The 17200-nt window shown below is 43.7% G+C and overlaps 1 protein-coding gene across 1 annotated transcript in view; it reads right to left on the bottom strand.

The window, feature by feature from the left end:
• The window catches only part of CTNNA1 (catenin alpha 1), a 117147-nt gene that overhangs the window by 80896 nt on the left and 19051 nt on the right, over positions 1-17200 (bottom strand). The window contains exons 4-7 of the mRNA XM_021544869.3: positions 10704-10870; positions 9815-9934; positions 7724-7990; positions 4518-4721 (exon numbers count right to left, since the gene is read on the bottom strand). Coding sequence (XP_021400544.1) covers positions 4518-4721; positions 7724-7990; positions 9815-9934; positions 10704-10870 — 758 coding nt within the window. The remainder of the gene's footprint in view (positions 1-4517; positions 4722-7723; positions 7991-9814; positions 9935-10703; positions 10871-17200) is intronic.

Raw genomic sequence — 17200 nt, 5'->3', positions numbered from 1 at the left:
GAGGGTTACAGCACAGAGCATGCACCTGTCACAACCAAGTTTGTGGATTCCTGTGCCAGTGACATACTTTCTTTGTAAAAGAGAAATTTTTCACCTGCCAGCCCACTGGGCATTTTTAAATGCATTTCATGCAGTTTTCATTTGGGTTATGCTAACTTTTGAGGCATAGCTGAGTAGCACAGAACAGAAAAGATGTTGGCTGTATCTACAGTGGGAGAGGAATCTCACCAGCTGCCAGTGCAAAGGCAATGCCAGGATAAACTGGTAGCAGCGTCAAAAAATACACAGCTTCATCCTTTTTACTTGGAGAAAACTGGAACAGGTCAACATGTACCCACACAAGACCATGGAGCTAGACCCAAAAGACTGTTTCCACTGTATTTTCTGATATTTCTTACCAACTTCTTCATTGATTGCACTATTAATCTTGACATCATTCAGTTCGATGCTTCACTCTGCCCTCTTGCCCTGCCTAAGTCTGGAACTGATGTTCAACTAAAGACAAATATGCTTTGTAATTTCTTTGTTTAATTAATAAAATACACACCAAGAATGCCTGACTGCCACAGATCATACAAAGAACTAAGTCTTGCCATCTGTGAGTTATATTACAAACTTAGCTGCAACTGACATGGTGAATTTACTACATTCCAGGCAGTTGATCCCAGAACCAAGACCTTGGACTATGCTGCTTTCATAAAACTACTCAGAATCAATAATGAATTTAGGCCTTCCCCTCCCAGCTCTGCCATTCAGCACCAGCAGCAAGAATCAAGCTTACTCCAAGTAATAAAACCCAAATGCAAATAGGCATCCATGCTATTTGAATCCAGGAGGGATCTGCAATGCAAGTTTAAAAAGGAAAACTATTTTCTGCTGGATTGTGAGAAGTGAGCAAAAGCCATAATGGAAAACAGCTCTCCCCAGGCAAAGTGGGAGAGGAGGGGAAAAAGCCAGAGAATCAAATGCTACAATTAAGGGATGAACAGTTGGGATTTCAAAGAATGTAGCTTATAAACCAAGAGGCTAGGTGATGAAGTGGCTGATGACGTTCAGTGGACGCAGGTAATGAAAGCCCATCTCACTTCATCCACAGGAACAGACTCCTGCCACTAGCCACGACTTCTCTTGCCATTTTCAAGAGCAGTCCAAAAGGTCAGAAGTGTCTGAGCTGCAGACTGCCAACACTGGGGGATACTTGGGGTAAGATAAATTAAACAGCTCCCTTGTTCCTGTCCTTCTGCTTGAGGACCCACTACCGACCACTATCTGACACGATGCTGGCCTTAATGTAAAAGATTTAGTCTGACCAAGCTGCTCTTGAAAATGGCAAGAGAAGTCATACTAGATGAAAAAGGAAATCATACACACACCAATCTAAGAAAAAGGGGATTCAAACTTCTGTAACAAACTACTGAACAAGCAAATCTTGGCCTTCTTTTAAGGGCATAATCACAGGATTCATCACCTTGCCAGCAGATGCAGTAAGGGTCAAGAGATCCTACAATTCAGTTTATTGCCAAAACCTGTTATTCAGCTAAAAACTTCTGCCACACTCCATAACACAGCTGCCAATGCTTTCAGACTTACAGACCTTCAAGGACAGGCACAGAGAAACAGTTAAACTCTGGCTCCAAACACTAAACTTTGAGTTATAAACTGCCTAGAAAAGTCTTGCTATTGCCAGAGATCAGAAAGAAAGTCTGAAAGCTAGAGGAAGTCACTGAAGAGAAGACATTTAATGTTAAAAAGGAAATCTGTCTCAAGACAGTCCTGTGCTCCAGCCTTTCCAGTCTATTCCTCATCCAATCTTCTCTGAATTTTTACACTTGGCCAATAAATACCTCTTACTCTAGCACTTGGATAGGATTTACGATGCACTGCAAGTGCTGTGCAATTAACAGATTTAATGCCCAATTCACTTCCTCCTTCAAAGGGAGACTGGAGGAAAGCATCCCAGGAGCTGTGGGTATATCATACATATACATTAAATGACATTTCCTCTGCCACTACTCTAAGTCAGCACATCCCTACTCTTCCTGCAGATGTATCAAACCATTTTCACTGTTTAGATTATTCCAAACTATTAGTCATTCTTCAGCTTAATCACAGAGGGGTTTACAGGATGGATTTTTACACACCATCCCACATTTTAACCATAATTTATCAATTGCTTTTTCCACTCCATTTCACTGAATTTCTAATCTCATTTCCCCAACTACACTGTCTACAATCATAACATAACAGTGACTTTAAAAAATGCAGTATGCTCCACTAATTTCACAATGTGCCAAAGGAGATAACAGAGGGAATACATTCTTCCCATCTCAGAGTGATTACTTTAACTTGCCTATCAGAGACAAAAGCATATGGCTGAGGAGGAGGACAGGCATTGCTGTGAGAGGAAGTCAAAGCTCTGCACTCTCACATGGCTATTTGACCAACTTTCAATGAGACAAATGCCACCAACTCCTCCATGCAAGACGGAGCATTTACCTCCTGCACATGTTTAATTACCCTTTGGTGGCTGCTCCATTCGGAATCGTGCTGACAGGGCTCCATCCAATCCAGCAGCACATTTGAGGGATTATTGCTGATGCTTCACAGACTCATAAAACACCCTGCTCAAAGGAGTTTTGAGTGGCACAAGTTTGTGCTTTGCTTTCCAGCTGCAGTCTGAAGTTCTACAAAATGTCAATGCTGAGCACAAGCTACTTTCACAAGCAATTAAGACAGACTACATGAATACCTAGCTCAGCCCGCAGGCTACATCAGACTTCCCTTTCGGTTTTGTTCTCTTTGGTAAACAGAAATCTTGTTTTCCTTTCTCTCTACTACACACTGCATCTGTTCTCCAAATTCCACCACTCCAACCCACACATGGCAGCCCCTGGACCAGTTTTGCTCTATGTTGAAATCACTTCGGCTGAAAGATTTGAAGGTAAGGTAACTGATGCAGCAACATTCCTAAGTAAGTGTTACTGTCTAAAAAAGGTATCGCTGAACTCAGTTGCACCTCAAACAAGTTCAAAACCATAAATATGACTTTGAGTCCCCCCCATTAAGATTTCTTCAGACAATTTGACTTGCTACAGCGCTACAAGCCACACAGTTTGCTTAAGTTGTTGCCCTTTCTGCAACTGTATTTCATCAATCAGCTTTAACAGTATTGAAGTTTAACAATTATAAATAGTCTCATTTAATTACGATTTCCTGATCTCACCTCTGAACACAGCAAGTTCTTCAGCTTAAAACCCACTGGAACAAGAGCAAAGGGGCAATGGAGGGGAAGCAAGTCCAGTATTACACCATGATGCCCTCAAATGCAGAAGCCCATCCGGATGACATGACACTTACTCCAACCGTAGGAACACTCTCAGGCTTCAGACACTGTGCACACATTCAGTGCCTAAACACTGGAAAAGAACTGCTCCGAGCCCAGTATTTGCACCAAACTGCGCTCAGATTTTTTACTACATATTTAACTTCATACATCACTTCTACTCAAACCATTATAGCAGCAACAATAATCAACTTGATTCTGACAATTCATGCTTTGCTTACAAAGATGACACAGTTAAAGTTTCCAAGAGACAACAGAACTGAAGTAGAACTTTTTGCATAAGCTCAGTTACCTTATGTAAACCGAGGTTTGACTTTATCTACAAAACAATATCAACAGTCATAAAAGAAATAGAAGCAGTGTCCAGGAATTAACACTTTATGATGATAACATTTGTTTGGAAGACTAGAGATCAGTTTTAACGTATCATTGGTGATTTAAGAAGGTTTCATCCCACCTCATGACAAACCTTTCAGGACTACTTGTTATGCTCAAATTCTATTTGGGACAGAACAGAATTCACAGAATCATCAGGTTGGAAGAGACCTTCAAGATCATCGAGTCCAACCCAGCCCTAACAACAGTTTGCCAAGTGCCCTTTAGCCCTCACCAAATGCCACATCCAGGCTTTGTTAACCACACCCAGGGATGGTGACTCCACCACCTCCCCGGGCAGGCCATCCCAGAACTTTATCACTCTTTCTGTGAAAAACCTTTTCCTGATATCCAACCTGTATTTCCCCTGATGCAGTTTAAGACTGTGTCCTCTCGCCCTGTCAGTGTTGCCTGGTGAAAGAGACCAACCCCACTTGACTGCAACCAACTTTCAGGAAGTTATAGAGAGTGGTAAGGTCACCTCTGAGGCTCCTTTTCTCCAGGCTAAACAAACGCAGCTCCCTCAGTTGTTCCTCACAGGACTTATGTTCCAAGCCCCTCACCAGCCTCGTTGCCCTTCTCTGGACAAGGAAGTGTGGATATGGTGGACATGCTCAAGTGTGTCAATGTCTTACCCAAACTGTGGGGCCAGAACTGGACACAATGCTCAAGGTGCAGCCTCACCAGCACCGAGCTAAGGGGAAGAAACCAGCTTTGAGGGACATGGCTTCAATTCCATATTTTAGCTGACCCTATGGAGTTACAGCTCCCAAGGGAGCCAGCAGAGCGGGGTACTCACGTTGCCCATGTACTCGGAGAGCAGGTCCTGCAGCGCCTGGCGCACGGCGTTGCACTCGGCCACGATGCGCTCGCGGCGGTCGTCGCGCGTGCAGGACGAGTCGGCCATGAGCGCCGCCCCGCTGATGATGCTCTCCAGCCTCTCCTCCAGGGACGGCCGGAACCGCTCCTCGCTGAACGTCGAGGGGTCCACTATGATTTGTTTCTAGCAAGAGAAAAAGTTCTGCGAATCAGTCACTGGCCCAAGTGATACCTTAGGATTCAGCTTTTATATTTTTCAAATTCTGTAGTGCTTTAGTGTATAACTCAAACTCCTTAGAGAGTCTGAGCTACTGTCTGCATTTCGGTCAGACAAACCAATTCCTCCCTGGACCTGAAACTCAAGGACATCTCACTGTTTCAGGACCTGAGAGACATAAACAATAGTGAATTGGGGTGGCGGGGGCAAGCTTAGAGTAAATTAATTCATTACCTGAAAGTGTAATTGGAGGATTAACCCCTGATATGTAAATTGACCAAACTTATAATTACCTGAAAAATCCGTGACCATCATCCATCTTGGGGGTGGCCCCCCGCTATGAGGTTTTTTTTGACTGCCCAAGGTATATCTACAGAAGGCCTTCAATAAATATCCACTTTTATTCTCTTAATCTTGTCTAGCCTCTGTTCTAGGTAGCCACTCTAAGGCATCAAAGCAGTGTATTACTGTTAAATCATGCACACAACCAACACTTAGAGCAACCCCCTGATCAGGCATTAAGAGGCAAATGACACCCTTTTGGCACTGAGGAGGATTTTCATGAGTAGTTCTGTAAAATTACTAAGAGGTTTCCCAGCAGATTATATTGCTACTCATTTCTTGTGCTGCTTTGACAGCTAAACAAAACTTGGCCATACGAAACCTTGTTATATGAATGGCAAAAACCAAATGTGCCAGCAAAAATAAGGTTCAAAGTACAGAACTCTTCCTAATGACATGTCAATTTGGACAGGCCTTCACCAGTTAACTTGTCAGATATAATTATCCCATCATGAACAAGAAAACAAACATCCAAAATTAGCTCTATGTATTGTGTTCTGCTGCCCTACTTTGCACGGTCTTCCTTCTCTTCAGTGTTAAGCAGGTATATACAACTGTGTTCTCAAAAATTCTTCAAGTGAAACATCTACATAAAGGTTTCAAACCACACAGAAATCAATTTCTTCACGGCAGAAAATTACCACAGGTTTCTCTTGCCAGAGTGTCAGCAAGCACAGCTCAGGGACCAAGAGACTCAGGGCTGAAACAGCAGCATTGATGCATCTGCTCTCAAGGGGCCAAGACCACCATCCACGGAAGCTCCCCAGGAAGAAACTGCACAGGATTTATCACCTTTGAGTCCTTTCAGGTGATTTGTTTAAACAGATCTCTAATTCAATAAAGAAAAAATAATTTGGCCATTTCATGGTTTGGTTGTTTGTTTAGGGTTAGGCTGGGTTATCTCAGGGGCAGAATTTTGTAATTCTAAAAGAAGCCCCAAAGCTTTTTGAAATGGGAATTTTTTCAGCCAGTTTGTGTTCAAGCTAACCTCAGCAGCCATGTCACAGCCACCTCCTTCTGCCAGCCACCAGCACACTTCATATCCCTACAGAGTAACCATGCAGCCATCACAGCAGGATGAGAACATGGCATGTGCTCTCCAACACATTCCCTCCTCATTCTTCCTGAAACTTTTAGCCATTGGCTAATACAATGGTAGTGTGCTACCACTGCAGAACTGCACCACCAAAAAAAGAGAGATAACAATCAGCTTGTTATCTTCTGGTAGCCATTTCATATTTTACCATCACTAGAATATCTGAGGGCATGTGTGCTCAAAGCCTCTATTATGGGAGTGTAATAACACTCAAGCAGTAGCAGGAAATGAAGTGCACGGATAACATCTGCCAAGAACCTCAACACATTTGTTTTGTCAGCCTCCTTTGGCAGGGATGAGACAAAGCTATCGTGAAGCTGGCCTGCTGATCAGGCACTGCTGCTATTAGAGAGACTCACGAAGTGGAATTAAAAGCTCAGAAAGCTTCATGTGAACTGCAATACTCAAAAAGTAGTCTGCAGCTGTATATTGGAGAGTTTGTATAATAAAATAGGGTGATTTATCAGAAATCCCATTAGCTGTTTGAGTCGTACAAGCCAGTCCACCAACTTGCACTGAATTGCTTCTTCACTGCCAGCCCCTGACGTGGTGCTGCTGCTGCAGGGCTGCTTTCCCCTCCCACAGGCACCTGTGAGAACCTGCAGCTCACTGGGGCTAACCTGAGGCATGCTCTGAAGGCTTACTGAGCACCTGATGGAATTTCAGAAAGGCAAACTCAAAACTGAAATTAGTCACAAAGATCAAGACAGCCATGACATCCTCTTGTTACCCAAGAGATCATAGGGAAAATACTTCCTATCAGACACAGGGAGAATTCAATCAGAACTTTATCCTGGCAAAATACATGTGGCAGAAAGTGAGGAACAAGAGTGGTAAGATCAAAAAGGAGAAACTGAGCAAAATCTGGCAAAACCACAACTATTAAATGCCTTTTGAGTGATGGCTTTGCAATATTAAATAAAGTTCTAGAGTAAATTAGTGCTACAGTATTTAAAATTCAGAGGCTGAATCAGGTAGACACCGAATCCTGGCTTCAAAAGGAAAGCGATCTCAGTAAAAATGCATGACTGTCCTCAGCAACGTGATGAATGCAAGATAAAGAACATGACAGATCAGTACAACCTATCAGTATGAAATGACTTCATTTCCAACCAAAGATCATATTAAAACTTCCCACCTCATGTTCCTCTCAAGAGGTAGTTTCAGCAATCCCAAATACATGATTCACTTTTAATAAATCACTTCTGTCACCTCCAAGAATACATTACATAAATATATTATGAAATAATCAATTTCAAACAAACCATCTAATGTAGCAGTAGGCTAACTGCTATTTCAGAGCTAGTTTAACTTGACAGCCTTCCATCACCAAGAACCACATATATAACTTTCTACATTCCATCAACCCTTGTTTGGAAAATGGCTTTTTTTAAAAAAAGCCTACTTTGCCTACAACTTGCTGCACTTCAGTAGAAAATGATCTGCCAGGTAATATCAATAAAAGCAAGCTGTGGCTAACAAGGCAGGTGAACAAGCAGGAGGGGTTTTTCCCAGCAAGGCTCCGACTCACATCGAAGTTGTTGAGGGCGTAGGCCAGCTCGCCGCCCCCGCCCTGCTGCTGGGCAGCGTCGTCCGAGGCCGTGGCCTGGGCGGCGTTGGAGATGCCGCTGACCGCCTGCTGCAGCTGCTTGTAGATCAGGTCCCTGTTGGCTTTGTAGGCAGCCACGTCGGGGTGCTGCAGGCAGGCCTGGGACGCCGTGTACAGGATGGGCACATTCTTCTGAAGGATTCCTCTGGCTGCCGCCATCTGATCGCGGTGACCCACATCTTTCAACTCCTGTTAGGAAAATTAAAGGGGAAAAAAGGCATTTGAGAGCATTGTCCACATTCAACATCCATACACTGTCTCCCCTCACCTCCAAGGGACAGGCAGGTTCTTTGCCTCAAATCTGTCTGCTGAGCATTCCTAGCCTTAAGAACTCAACTAATTGCAAAACACGACAGCTTCATAAAGCCAAAAAACAACAACACTCCAGGGCAATTCACAACGCCACAATTCAAACTCTGATGTTGGATTTTTTGTTCCTCTGCAGAATTGGGCCAGCATTTTAAAAACTGTCCTGTCTTGCACTTGCAGATAAGAAGCAAGATCATCTTTAATTTAAACTCGCAGGCTCACAACCAGAATGTTTTCTTTAATCACACCTCGAAGATGGCATTTACTCTCCTCAAGAGACTCGGGTACTTAATTTCAGAAGAACAAATATATCATCTCATTCAACTTCTTGTTCACCTCCAATGAGACAAAATTAATCCAATGACTGTAATTACCACTAATTCAAGATTAGTGAGCAAGTCCATAAGTCTTTTCCCAAACACTCTGTGCTGTAATTCTCTAAAGCACCATCACCTGTTTTGGAACAGAGCACCATGATCAGATAAAGCCTCCGAGTCCAGCACAAGCAGTAAGTTTATAAAAGGAGGATCAACTACAGTTATTAGCAGCAGCAGCATTTCAAAATTACCTCTTAAATCTAACAAAGAGGCAGTGAAAATGAAGACAAGGACTTCCTTACTGAGAAAAGGGGAAAAAATTCTGTCAGAGACTCTAAAATGAATGGGCGATAGGTGACCTCTGTAAGGTACACACTGAGCAGGCAGGGCACTCCAAGCAGGCACAGAGATTTACAGATTTTGTACAACCACTTCCCATAGTGTGGAACAATCCATCACAAAGCAGTTTTAGAGCATTTATTGCATTGCCATCACAACCCTATCCCATTTACTGCAATCAGATTTGAGATTCATAACTAACTGGCAATCCCTTTTTTACTGTACCCAGCTTATTTTCTAAAACAAATCTGTGCAAAAAACCAAAAAAAACAACAAACAAACAAACAAAAAAAAAAACCCAAGCAGTGTCAGAAGTGCTTAAGCAGTTTTGGTTTGTACATATCTACAGAACAAAGAGGCAAAAAATGCTTTAAAAGAATTATGCTATTTCTGATAACTTAAACTGCCCACACCTCTGCTTTCTTCTGAAAACTTAACTACTCAAGAATGAGTCACACCAGTGCTGTTGAACAAAACAAATTTCACATGCAATTTAAGGCTAAGCACAAGCTATCCAAACACAGAACATATCCACAACAAACAGGAATTTAAACCCCTCCTCCAATGGACATTTCAGCGCAAGGCCAGTGAGCAGCATCACTCACTTTCTCAGGAAGCTGTAGCTGAGCCCAGCCACGGCTTTAGCTCCCTGTGCATGTGGACATGATCAGTCCATGTGTGTAAACCACAACAGCAACAGGGTCTAGAGGAGAGTGCCCCAGGACTGGGACACATCTCAGCTCCCTGTCCTCAAGTGCAGCTCTTGGGCAGCAGCATGTCATTGAGGCACTAAAACACTGACATAAACAAATGCAACTATGAACAAATTACATCAGAGGCAGCACCCTACAGCCAAGCACACTTTTCTTGCTCACCAGACAAACTCACAGTTCCTTAACATGGCAGAGCAAAACAAAGTACTCAGCAATAATGTAAAAAAAAAATAAAGTAAGAAGTATTAACAGAATAGTCACTTTCCAAGGGCAATAAGCTATTATGGAAAACAAAAGTAAGAATTAATATACAGAAGAAAGTGGCCACACTATACCTGCTGTCTTTTGGCTGCCATGATGTTAAGCTTGTCCACTTCTGGTTTGAGGGCTTTGTATTGGATACCCAAGTCCTGCTCTGTGCCAGCATTTCTTAGTTTCAAGATACCATCTTCCACCTAAAAGAATATATATTCACATATCTTTCCAAGCAATACAGTCCACAGGTCAGGAGGTAGTTCAGAATGTATTTCATGGCAGTCAGAGAAAGCAATCTTCCTCTGCCCCCTGTTATTTTTTGGAGAGAGACACTTTAAAGGCCAATCGGATACAGTGCTTAGCTACTATTTCACAGTCACCAGCTATCAGAGACAGTCAAGAGCACACATCTGAAAGAGCTTGAAGGAATCAAGGGCCCTGGCAGGGCCATAGCAGTGGCCAAAGGGCACAAAGAGAGTCCTCAAAGCTTGTTTGCAAAGGAAGACCCAGTATCCAATGTCACTTCACTTAAATTCTGCACAAAGCACTCGCCCACCCTGCTGCTCATGGGAAGGAAAGGTTTCCTCAAACAGTCCACTTTCATTTTTATTTAGCCTGCTGAAGCTACTCATCCCTAGCAGCTGCAAAGGAGTACTGGTTATAAGAAAGCCAAATTCTGTAAGATGAAAGGGCTGACTCTCACCTGCAGCTGCAGACCAGGGCTCAGTTAGTTTCTGTACTAAAAGTTCAGAACAGAGTGCAGCTCAATGTCAAAAGCTACTGACAGTGAGTATGAAAGTGAGTGACACACGCCCACTGCACACATTCTGCTGAGAGCAAAAACCCCCAGACCCTCCCCACTGCAGAAGGAAGTTGCTGCCAGTGCACGCCCCACAGGGTCTCACACACACGGTGGGCACCTGGCAGAGCAGCCCCAGCGTGCCAGGCACAGCAGAGGGCCACACTTACAACTTTGAGCTGAACAAGTAGCTTGTAGACGTCGGCCATGTCAGCCAGGATGAGCAGGCGGGTGACGGCGGAGAGCAGGGCGCGCGCGGCCCGCACCATGTTGCCGCGCTTCACCGACGAGCAGGGGTCATCCGCAAACTCGCCCGACGCGCTCTTCATCAGGTCACCTGCATGGGGGGACAGCGGGGGCTGGCTTCAGCACCGCACAGCACGGCATCAGCCACTGGAAAGGATCCTAAGCCAGCCCGAGTCTCTAAAACAAAGCCTTTGTGAAATACGGCTGACAGCTAATGCTGCGTGTGGCTACCTCTAAGTACAGCTACTTCATGGCATTGGGGCAGAGAGTTTTGTGCAGGGAGGAAGGGCTGGGAAATCACTTTGGTCCTTATTTCCATTTGTACAGGTGTTTCAGCATGCCAGAATTCTCTGGAGAGGTAAATTCAGCACACCTTTTCAGGACTGCAGGCATTTGCCAAGCTCTGATGCTTTCAAAGTCTGAGCAAAAGCTTTGATTTGTGTGCATGCAGGAGTTAAGCAGAAAGCAGCAGAAAGCCCTGTAAACACACAGCGAGCTGCCACAGCTCCTGGGACCGTAAACAACTCGGAGCGATGACCTGGCTGGATATGCCCTGGTTGGAATTCAAAGCCAGGCAGCGCTTCGTAAAACGCTTCAACATTTCATAGCCTGTGGGGCTGCATCTGGTGCAGGAGCAAAGAATTTGGGTTTCAGATGCTAACAATGCCATTGGTTAACTATGAAAAGCAAAGGCCACTTTGCACAGCTAGAGCAATTCCTCCAGAAGGCATTCACAAAGCATGAAAGTAATGTCTGCATATAGTCAGAGGAGTAAATTTTGGATTTCTCCCTCACTTTTCAGGCCAGCTTCCAGTACCACAGTTCCTACATAACAGTAAGTTTTGGAATCCACATTGTTATCCTCGGATCTCTCTGAATCTCAGAAACACGGAGAACAGCTAGGACTTAGTTTAGGAAACAGTAGGGCCTCAGGGTCAGGGATTTGCAGGCAGCAAGAGATGACCAGAAAGCAGATTGCTATAGCTAGGTGCTGTTTCAGAGGCTTCCCAAAAACCTGTATGAAAAAATGTCCATGTGGCCAAATGCCAAAATAAAAATAGCCTAAGATGAGACTAAAAAACCTCCACCAGCGCTTGACAAGTGACAGCTGAAAGTGAATCCCATGGAGTTCCCCACACCAAAGTGGGCAAGGGTTGCACCAAAATCTCTGCCTGATGCGGTCCCAGGAGGCTCTACTTATTTAACAGCTTCTTTTTAACTGCTCAGAAATGCCAACAGCTGGAGAGCCTGGGGTTAACCATCCCCATGCATAATATCTTGCCCAGGAAATTTTTCCCACTCAGGCACCCTACACCATCACAGCTAAATTCAGCCCAAGCACAGCTGCCAGCCTGCCCAAGCAACCACACCAAGATACTTGATTTTGTTCAAATGCTCCCCCCTATGTAACACCCTTCCATCATCTTAAATAATACAACCAAGAGTGGCACACGACATTTTAAGATAAAAATATGCTACTTCTGTACTGGGACACAGCAAAAAAGCTTCTGTCCAAGTACAGGCCAGCTCTGAGTATCAACCCAAAGCTATCCCCTACCCAGCTCTGGGGAACACAACTCATTATTTTAACATGGGTTAAAAACTCCAGATTTCCAGATGGGTGAGAAATGATGTACCACCAATGCTGTGAGCTTCAATCAGCTAGGAGATTACAGAATTCCAACACAGCTGACATGGCTCTTTCTTTATTCCTTCTGGAACAGGCTAATAATAAAAGTCATCATTACAAGTATGAAGTCCATTGTCAACCTCAGGATTTAAGGATATATATTTACAAGAGCATGAAGTAACATAATAAAAGGGAATGGCTTCAAACAGAGTAGGGTTAGATATTGGGAGGGAATTCCTCCCTGGGAGGATGGGCAGGCCTTGGCACAGGGTGCCCAGAGCAGCTGTGGCTGCCCCTGGATCCCTGGCAGTGTCCAAGGCCAGGCTGGACACTGGGGCTTGGAGCAGCCTGGGACAGTGGAAGGTGCCCCTGCCAAGGCAGGGGGTGAGACTGGATGGATTTAAGGTCCCTTCCAATCCAGGCCATTCTGTGATATGTCAGAACCAAAACTGAGTACAAATATTTCCTTATTTATTGATATATAAAATACCCACATTTTCAACTCCCAAAATATTGTTTTCATTTATTTTCTATTTAAAATAACTTATTGAAGAGGTCACTTGCTTCATGTGAATCTCAGGAACTGCTAACAAAGTTAAAAGCCAAAATTATCCTCTACCCATCTCTTAAATTGCAACCTTTCAAGCCAGTCCTAAAATAAAATGCTATTCCCTTTTATTTTAACAAGAGATTTAAAAAGATTTAGTGAGTTTCAAACAGCTTGTCAGGGTGTCAAAAGATAACCAGCTTCCCAAAATTAAAAGCAGATTATATTTAAAGTTGTTGCATATATATACATTTCTGCCAGTTAAAGGAAGCTGACTTTCAGGCTTCTTTTATAAAGGGAAAGCACCCTGGGGTAGTTCTTTCAGCTGGATTCAAAGGGCAAGAGGGCACTCTGGCCTGGACTCAATATGCAGGTACTGCATTGTGTGTGCACTTCAGCAGTTCCAAGGGGATCCAGCACAATCTTCCCATTTTCAACACTGAACACAGGTAACACAACCACTCTGAAGAAGGATTTTAAGAGTTAAAGTAACACAGTGGAAAAGAGTCCAACTGCGAGACTCTGATTATAAAGCTAGTACAAATTCTTACACGAGTAGTCTGTTTTTCCAATATAACCTTAGACCTTCATTAGATATTAGAAGGGAAAGAAAATAAAACAGACCTGAGAAAATAAGAGGCAACAGTAGCCATCCTATGATCATGTCCTATAATCAGTAAAGCACTAAGAATTGAATGAAATCTAATGGAATAAAGCCCATTTTAGAAATGGTCAGACTTCAATCCATCAAAAGAAAATTCCTATTTTTCCAGTCTATTTCCCCCAGGCCCACAGGGTGTGCCAACACCTTCCGGCAGCACCATTAACCCTGCTCTCAGTGTGGAACAAAATGACCACGGACAGAACTTGCTCCATGCCACCACGAACAGGAGGGCACAGCAGCAGGCAGGGCAGGCCAGGACACACTGGCACTGCTGCCCCTCTGCCAAGCTGGGGATTTATGCCCACACATCCCCTCGTACCCTTCAGCACTTCAGCTCAGAGCTGGCTCCAGGCTGCTTTGTCAGCAGCACCAGTGACACAACAGGGCCACCAGGCCATTCCCTCCTGCTCACAGCATCCCATACACTTCCCCAGAGATTGCCATTCCCCACCAAATGAAGGCAAGCAGGAAATCAGCGTTTCAAGTCTCTACTGCTCTGGATACTGAAGTCCTATCTCACCAATAATGCCACCTTCAACACCCACCAGCAGGGTCACAGCAGGCCGTCCTGGCTTTCTGCTCTCAAGAATGAGGCCCCACACCACCTTTGGACATATCAACACTGGACTTAATACTTAAGGCAATAAAAGCTTCTGATAATTCCTTAATCTTGTCTTTAATTAAATCTATATACTGTCTACAACACTCCTACAGTTTGTCAAGAGCCACCTCAGAGCTTCCTCAGAGCCAGGTTATGGCTTTTCAAAGTGGCACACTCCTAAAACTTTGTTGCAGGAAACCAACAGAACTAATTGTACCTTTCCAAGAAATTTAGCTAACTGGTCACAATAGAATTTTGAAGTTGAATTTTCCAAGAATTCAGTATTTACTTCAAGATGTTCCACAACTGGCCTCCTCCTGCTCCTTGGAAATCCTTAAGCAAGACATCCTCTGTGATGTACATTTGAAGAAACTGTTTTAGCCTTTCATAATTCATCTCACTGTTCTGTTTTGAAGAACCCTTCACTTAGAAGAATGAAGCAGGACACAGAGCTGAATCAGTTGGCTCATTCCCCTGCATTTGCAACCTGAGCTAAAGCATTTATTCCTTCTCTTACCTTAAACCCTATACACAGGCTTAAGACTTTTCAATGTTAAGCTTTAATTTTTGGTCCGTTATGTAAAGTTGCCATAGAAGACGCACAACAGGAGAGCACAGTGAATTCCCTGGATCCCCATGCTCACATGCAGATACAGAGACAGAGCTGTAGCCATCAACATTCCAGGGAATCAGAAACAGCCTTGCCAGTGTTACCCAAAAGAAATTTCCCTCTTGAGCCCCGTTTGGAAGATGTCTCACTGCCAAGCACCTGGGTAAGGGACTGGCTGAAGTTCCAGAACACCTCCCAACAGCACCACAGGCGCTGAGCACTTCAGCATACAGTGAGATGCCACAGGGAGCCTGCAGTGGGAAGCGAGGCTGGGCAGGACCAGTGCTGCACCTTCTGTTACCCAGCAAACCTCTGATGGCAGAAATGCCTCTAACAAACACTGAAACACTGAAATTCAAGATGTTCACATCAAATGCTTTCCAAATACAAAATCTTTTCAATAACCACAGTGGGATCTATTCTGAAAAATACTTTGATTCCTTATCTCCACTTTTCTGCTCAAAATCTTAAAAAGTTTCATTACTTTATAAGAAATCAAAAGTAAAAAGCTTTAAAGGGCCAGGAATCTTACTGTAGGATATTTCATTAACTTGCTTGTTGTAATTTATTCTTCCATTGTAAAAAACAAGAAGACTTTGAAGATCCACTTACATTGATTTAGTAGGCAGCCATGCTATTATTCATTCAAAATAGCTCCTTCCAGTTCTTTGGTTTTACCCCCAACAAATGTGATTTTATGAACAAGCATGCTCACTAAAATCATGTACTCTCTCCATCTTCTCACTAGGCTAAAAATTTTTTTTTAATTTTCTCTGATGAGACAAGTTATCTACTGTCCTAATCACCTTCATAATCCCTGCCTACATTCATTAATCTTTATTTATTATGGTAACTAAACCACTCCCTACTCTAAACAGAGGCATTATTAATGCTATTTTCCTGACCTCCACTGAAGATTAATTATGCTCTCTATCTAAAATCCCACTGCCAGCTCATCATTACCCTGCTGCTGACCACAACACCCAAATTCTCCTCTCCACTCATTCCCATGTTGCAAAAGGCTTGCTGAGCACATGCACAGGCTTTGCATCACACTTTCCTTGTTTCTCCAGTTCATAAATTCAACTGGTCTGACATAATGTGGGGAGGCTTCTGAGGTGCACACTGTACACAACCACATGCACTGGGAGGTTATATCTCCCTGCTGTTACTAGCACTGCTAAGAACTGCAATCCCCCAGGACACTGGTAGCAAAACCCTTCCCTCTGTTTTAGCTAATTTTTCACCACTTGCTTTTCATTTCCTCAAAGGCTGGTCTGACTTTTAATTTCCTCACCAAGAGCTGCTCTGCTAAACCTGGCCAAACACTGGCCCCGTGATGGGGCAGAGCTTTGACCCTGGGTTGTGTTGGAACTGTGTCCCCACAAAGGATGGTGGGCACCACTTGTGTCCAGGAGATTCACTGCAGTTTGACCACCCACCAGCCTGAGGAAACAGGCACAGCCATCCCTTTTACACCAGAATCCACAAGCTGAAAACAGCAAAAAGGGAGGAAGAAGTGAAGCAACATTAAGGTGGGAAGTTATTTCACTCCAGCACCTCTCAGTTATGAGCTTCACCTCCTCTGTCAAAGCCAGCAGAGCAGGGAGGTTTTGGCATCAAGCCTATGTGTAGTCTCAGAACCAAGAAGGAGCCAAGAAACATGGGAAAGGGTCATCTGGAAGGTTTTTTATCAGTCTGTACTTCCCACCAGTTTCTCACTGCAATATTCAGCTACAAATCCAGCTCAGGGAAGTTCTCAGTCCCAAGGGCTGAGCAGAGCTCCCTCTCTCACCAGCATCACTGAGCCATTTGGAGGCACCCACAGATGAGTACTAACTCTCGACTGAGCAGCAGTCGAGCACCAACAATTAAAGCTTGGAGTCAAAGGGGCTCTCTTGCTGTTTGTTGTTGTTAAATTAAGCCAACTCAATTAGCCCCTTATATTGCAGCCTTCTTACCTTGATCTTTCTTTGGTCTATCAGCCAGGCTCATCCAGAACTTAGAACCATTTCCAACTAATATTTCACCACTCTGCAACTTCAGCTACAAACAAGTAATTAATGCTAATGAGTTTTCCCGTTTTTGCAGCAGCAGCCGTCACCATTAATACCAGTTGACTGGGTTTCACTGAAGCATAGAAAAGACTCATGACTGGAAGAATGATAAATGATTTATGAGCAACAATATTTACTAGTGCATATTTTAGAGTAAGTCAGCTCCATAGGGTTTTCTTGCACGTCTGCTCCAAGAAAGTAAAAAAGAAAATGATAAAAATCAACATTAGATGTGAGGAAGGAAGTCTGGAATATTTAATCAAGGTCTTCACATTCTGTTTGGTGCTGTTTATGTTTTACATATTCAAGAAA

This window comes from Lonchura striata, chromosome 13 (genome assembly GCF_050655825.1).
Source record: "Lonchura striata isolate lonStrDom1 chromosome 13, ASM5065582v1, whole genome shotgun sequence".
Taxonomy (NCBI): Eukaryota; Metazoa; Chordata; class Aves; order Passeriformes; family Estrildidae; genus Lonchura; species Lonchura striata.
Note: the sequence above shows the minus strand (reverse complement) of the source record. Positions and strands in the feature narration are given on the sequence as shown.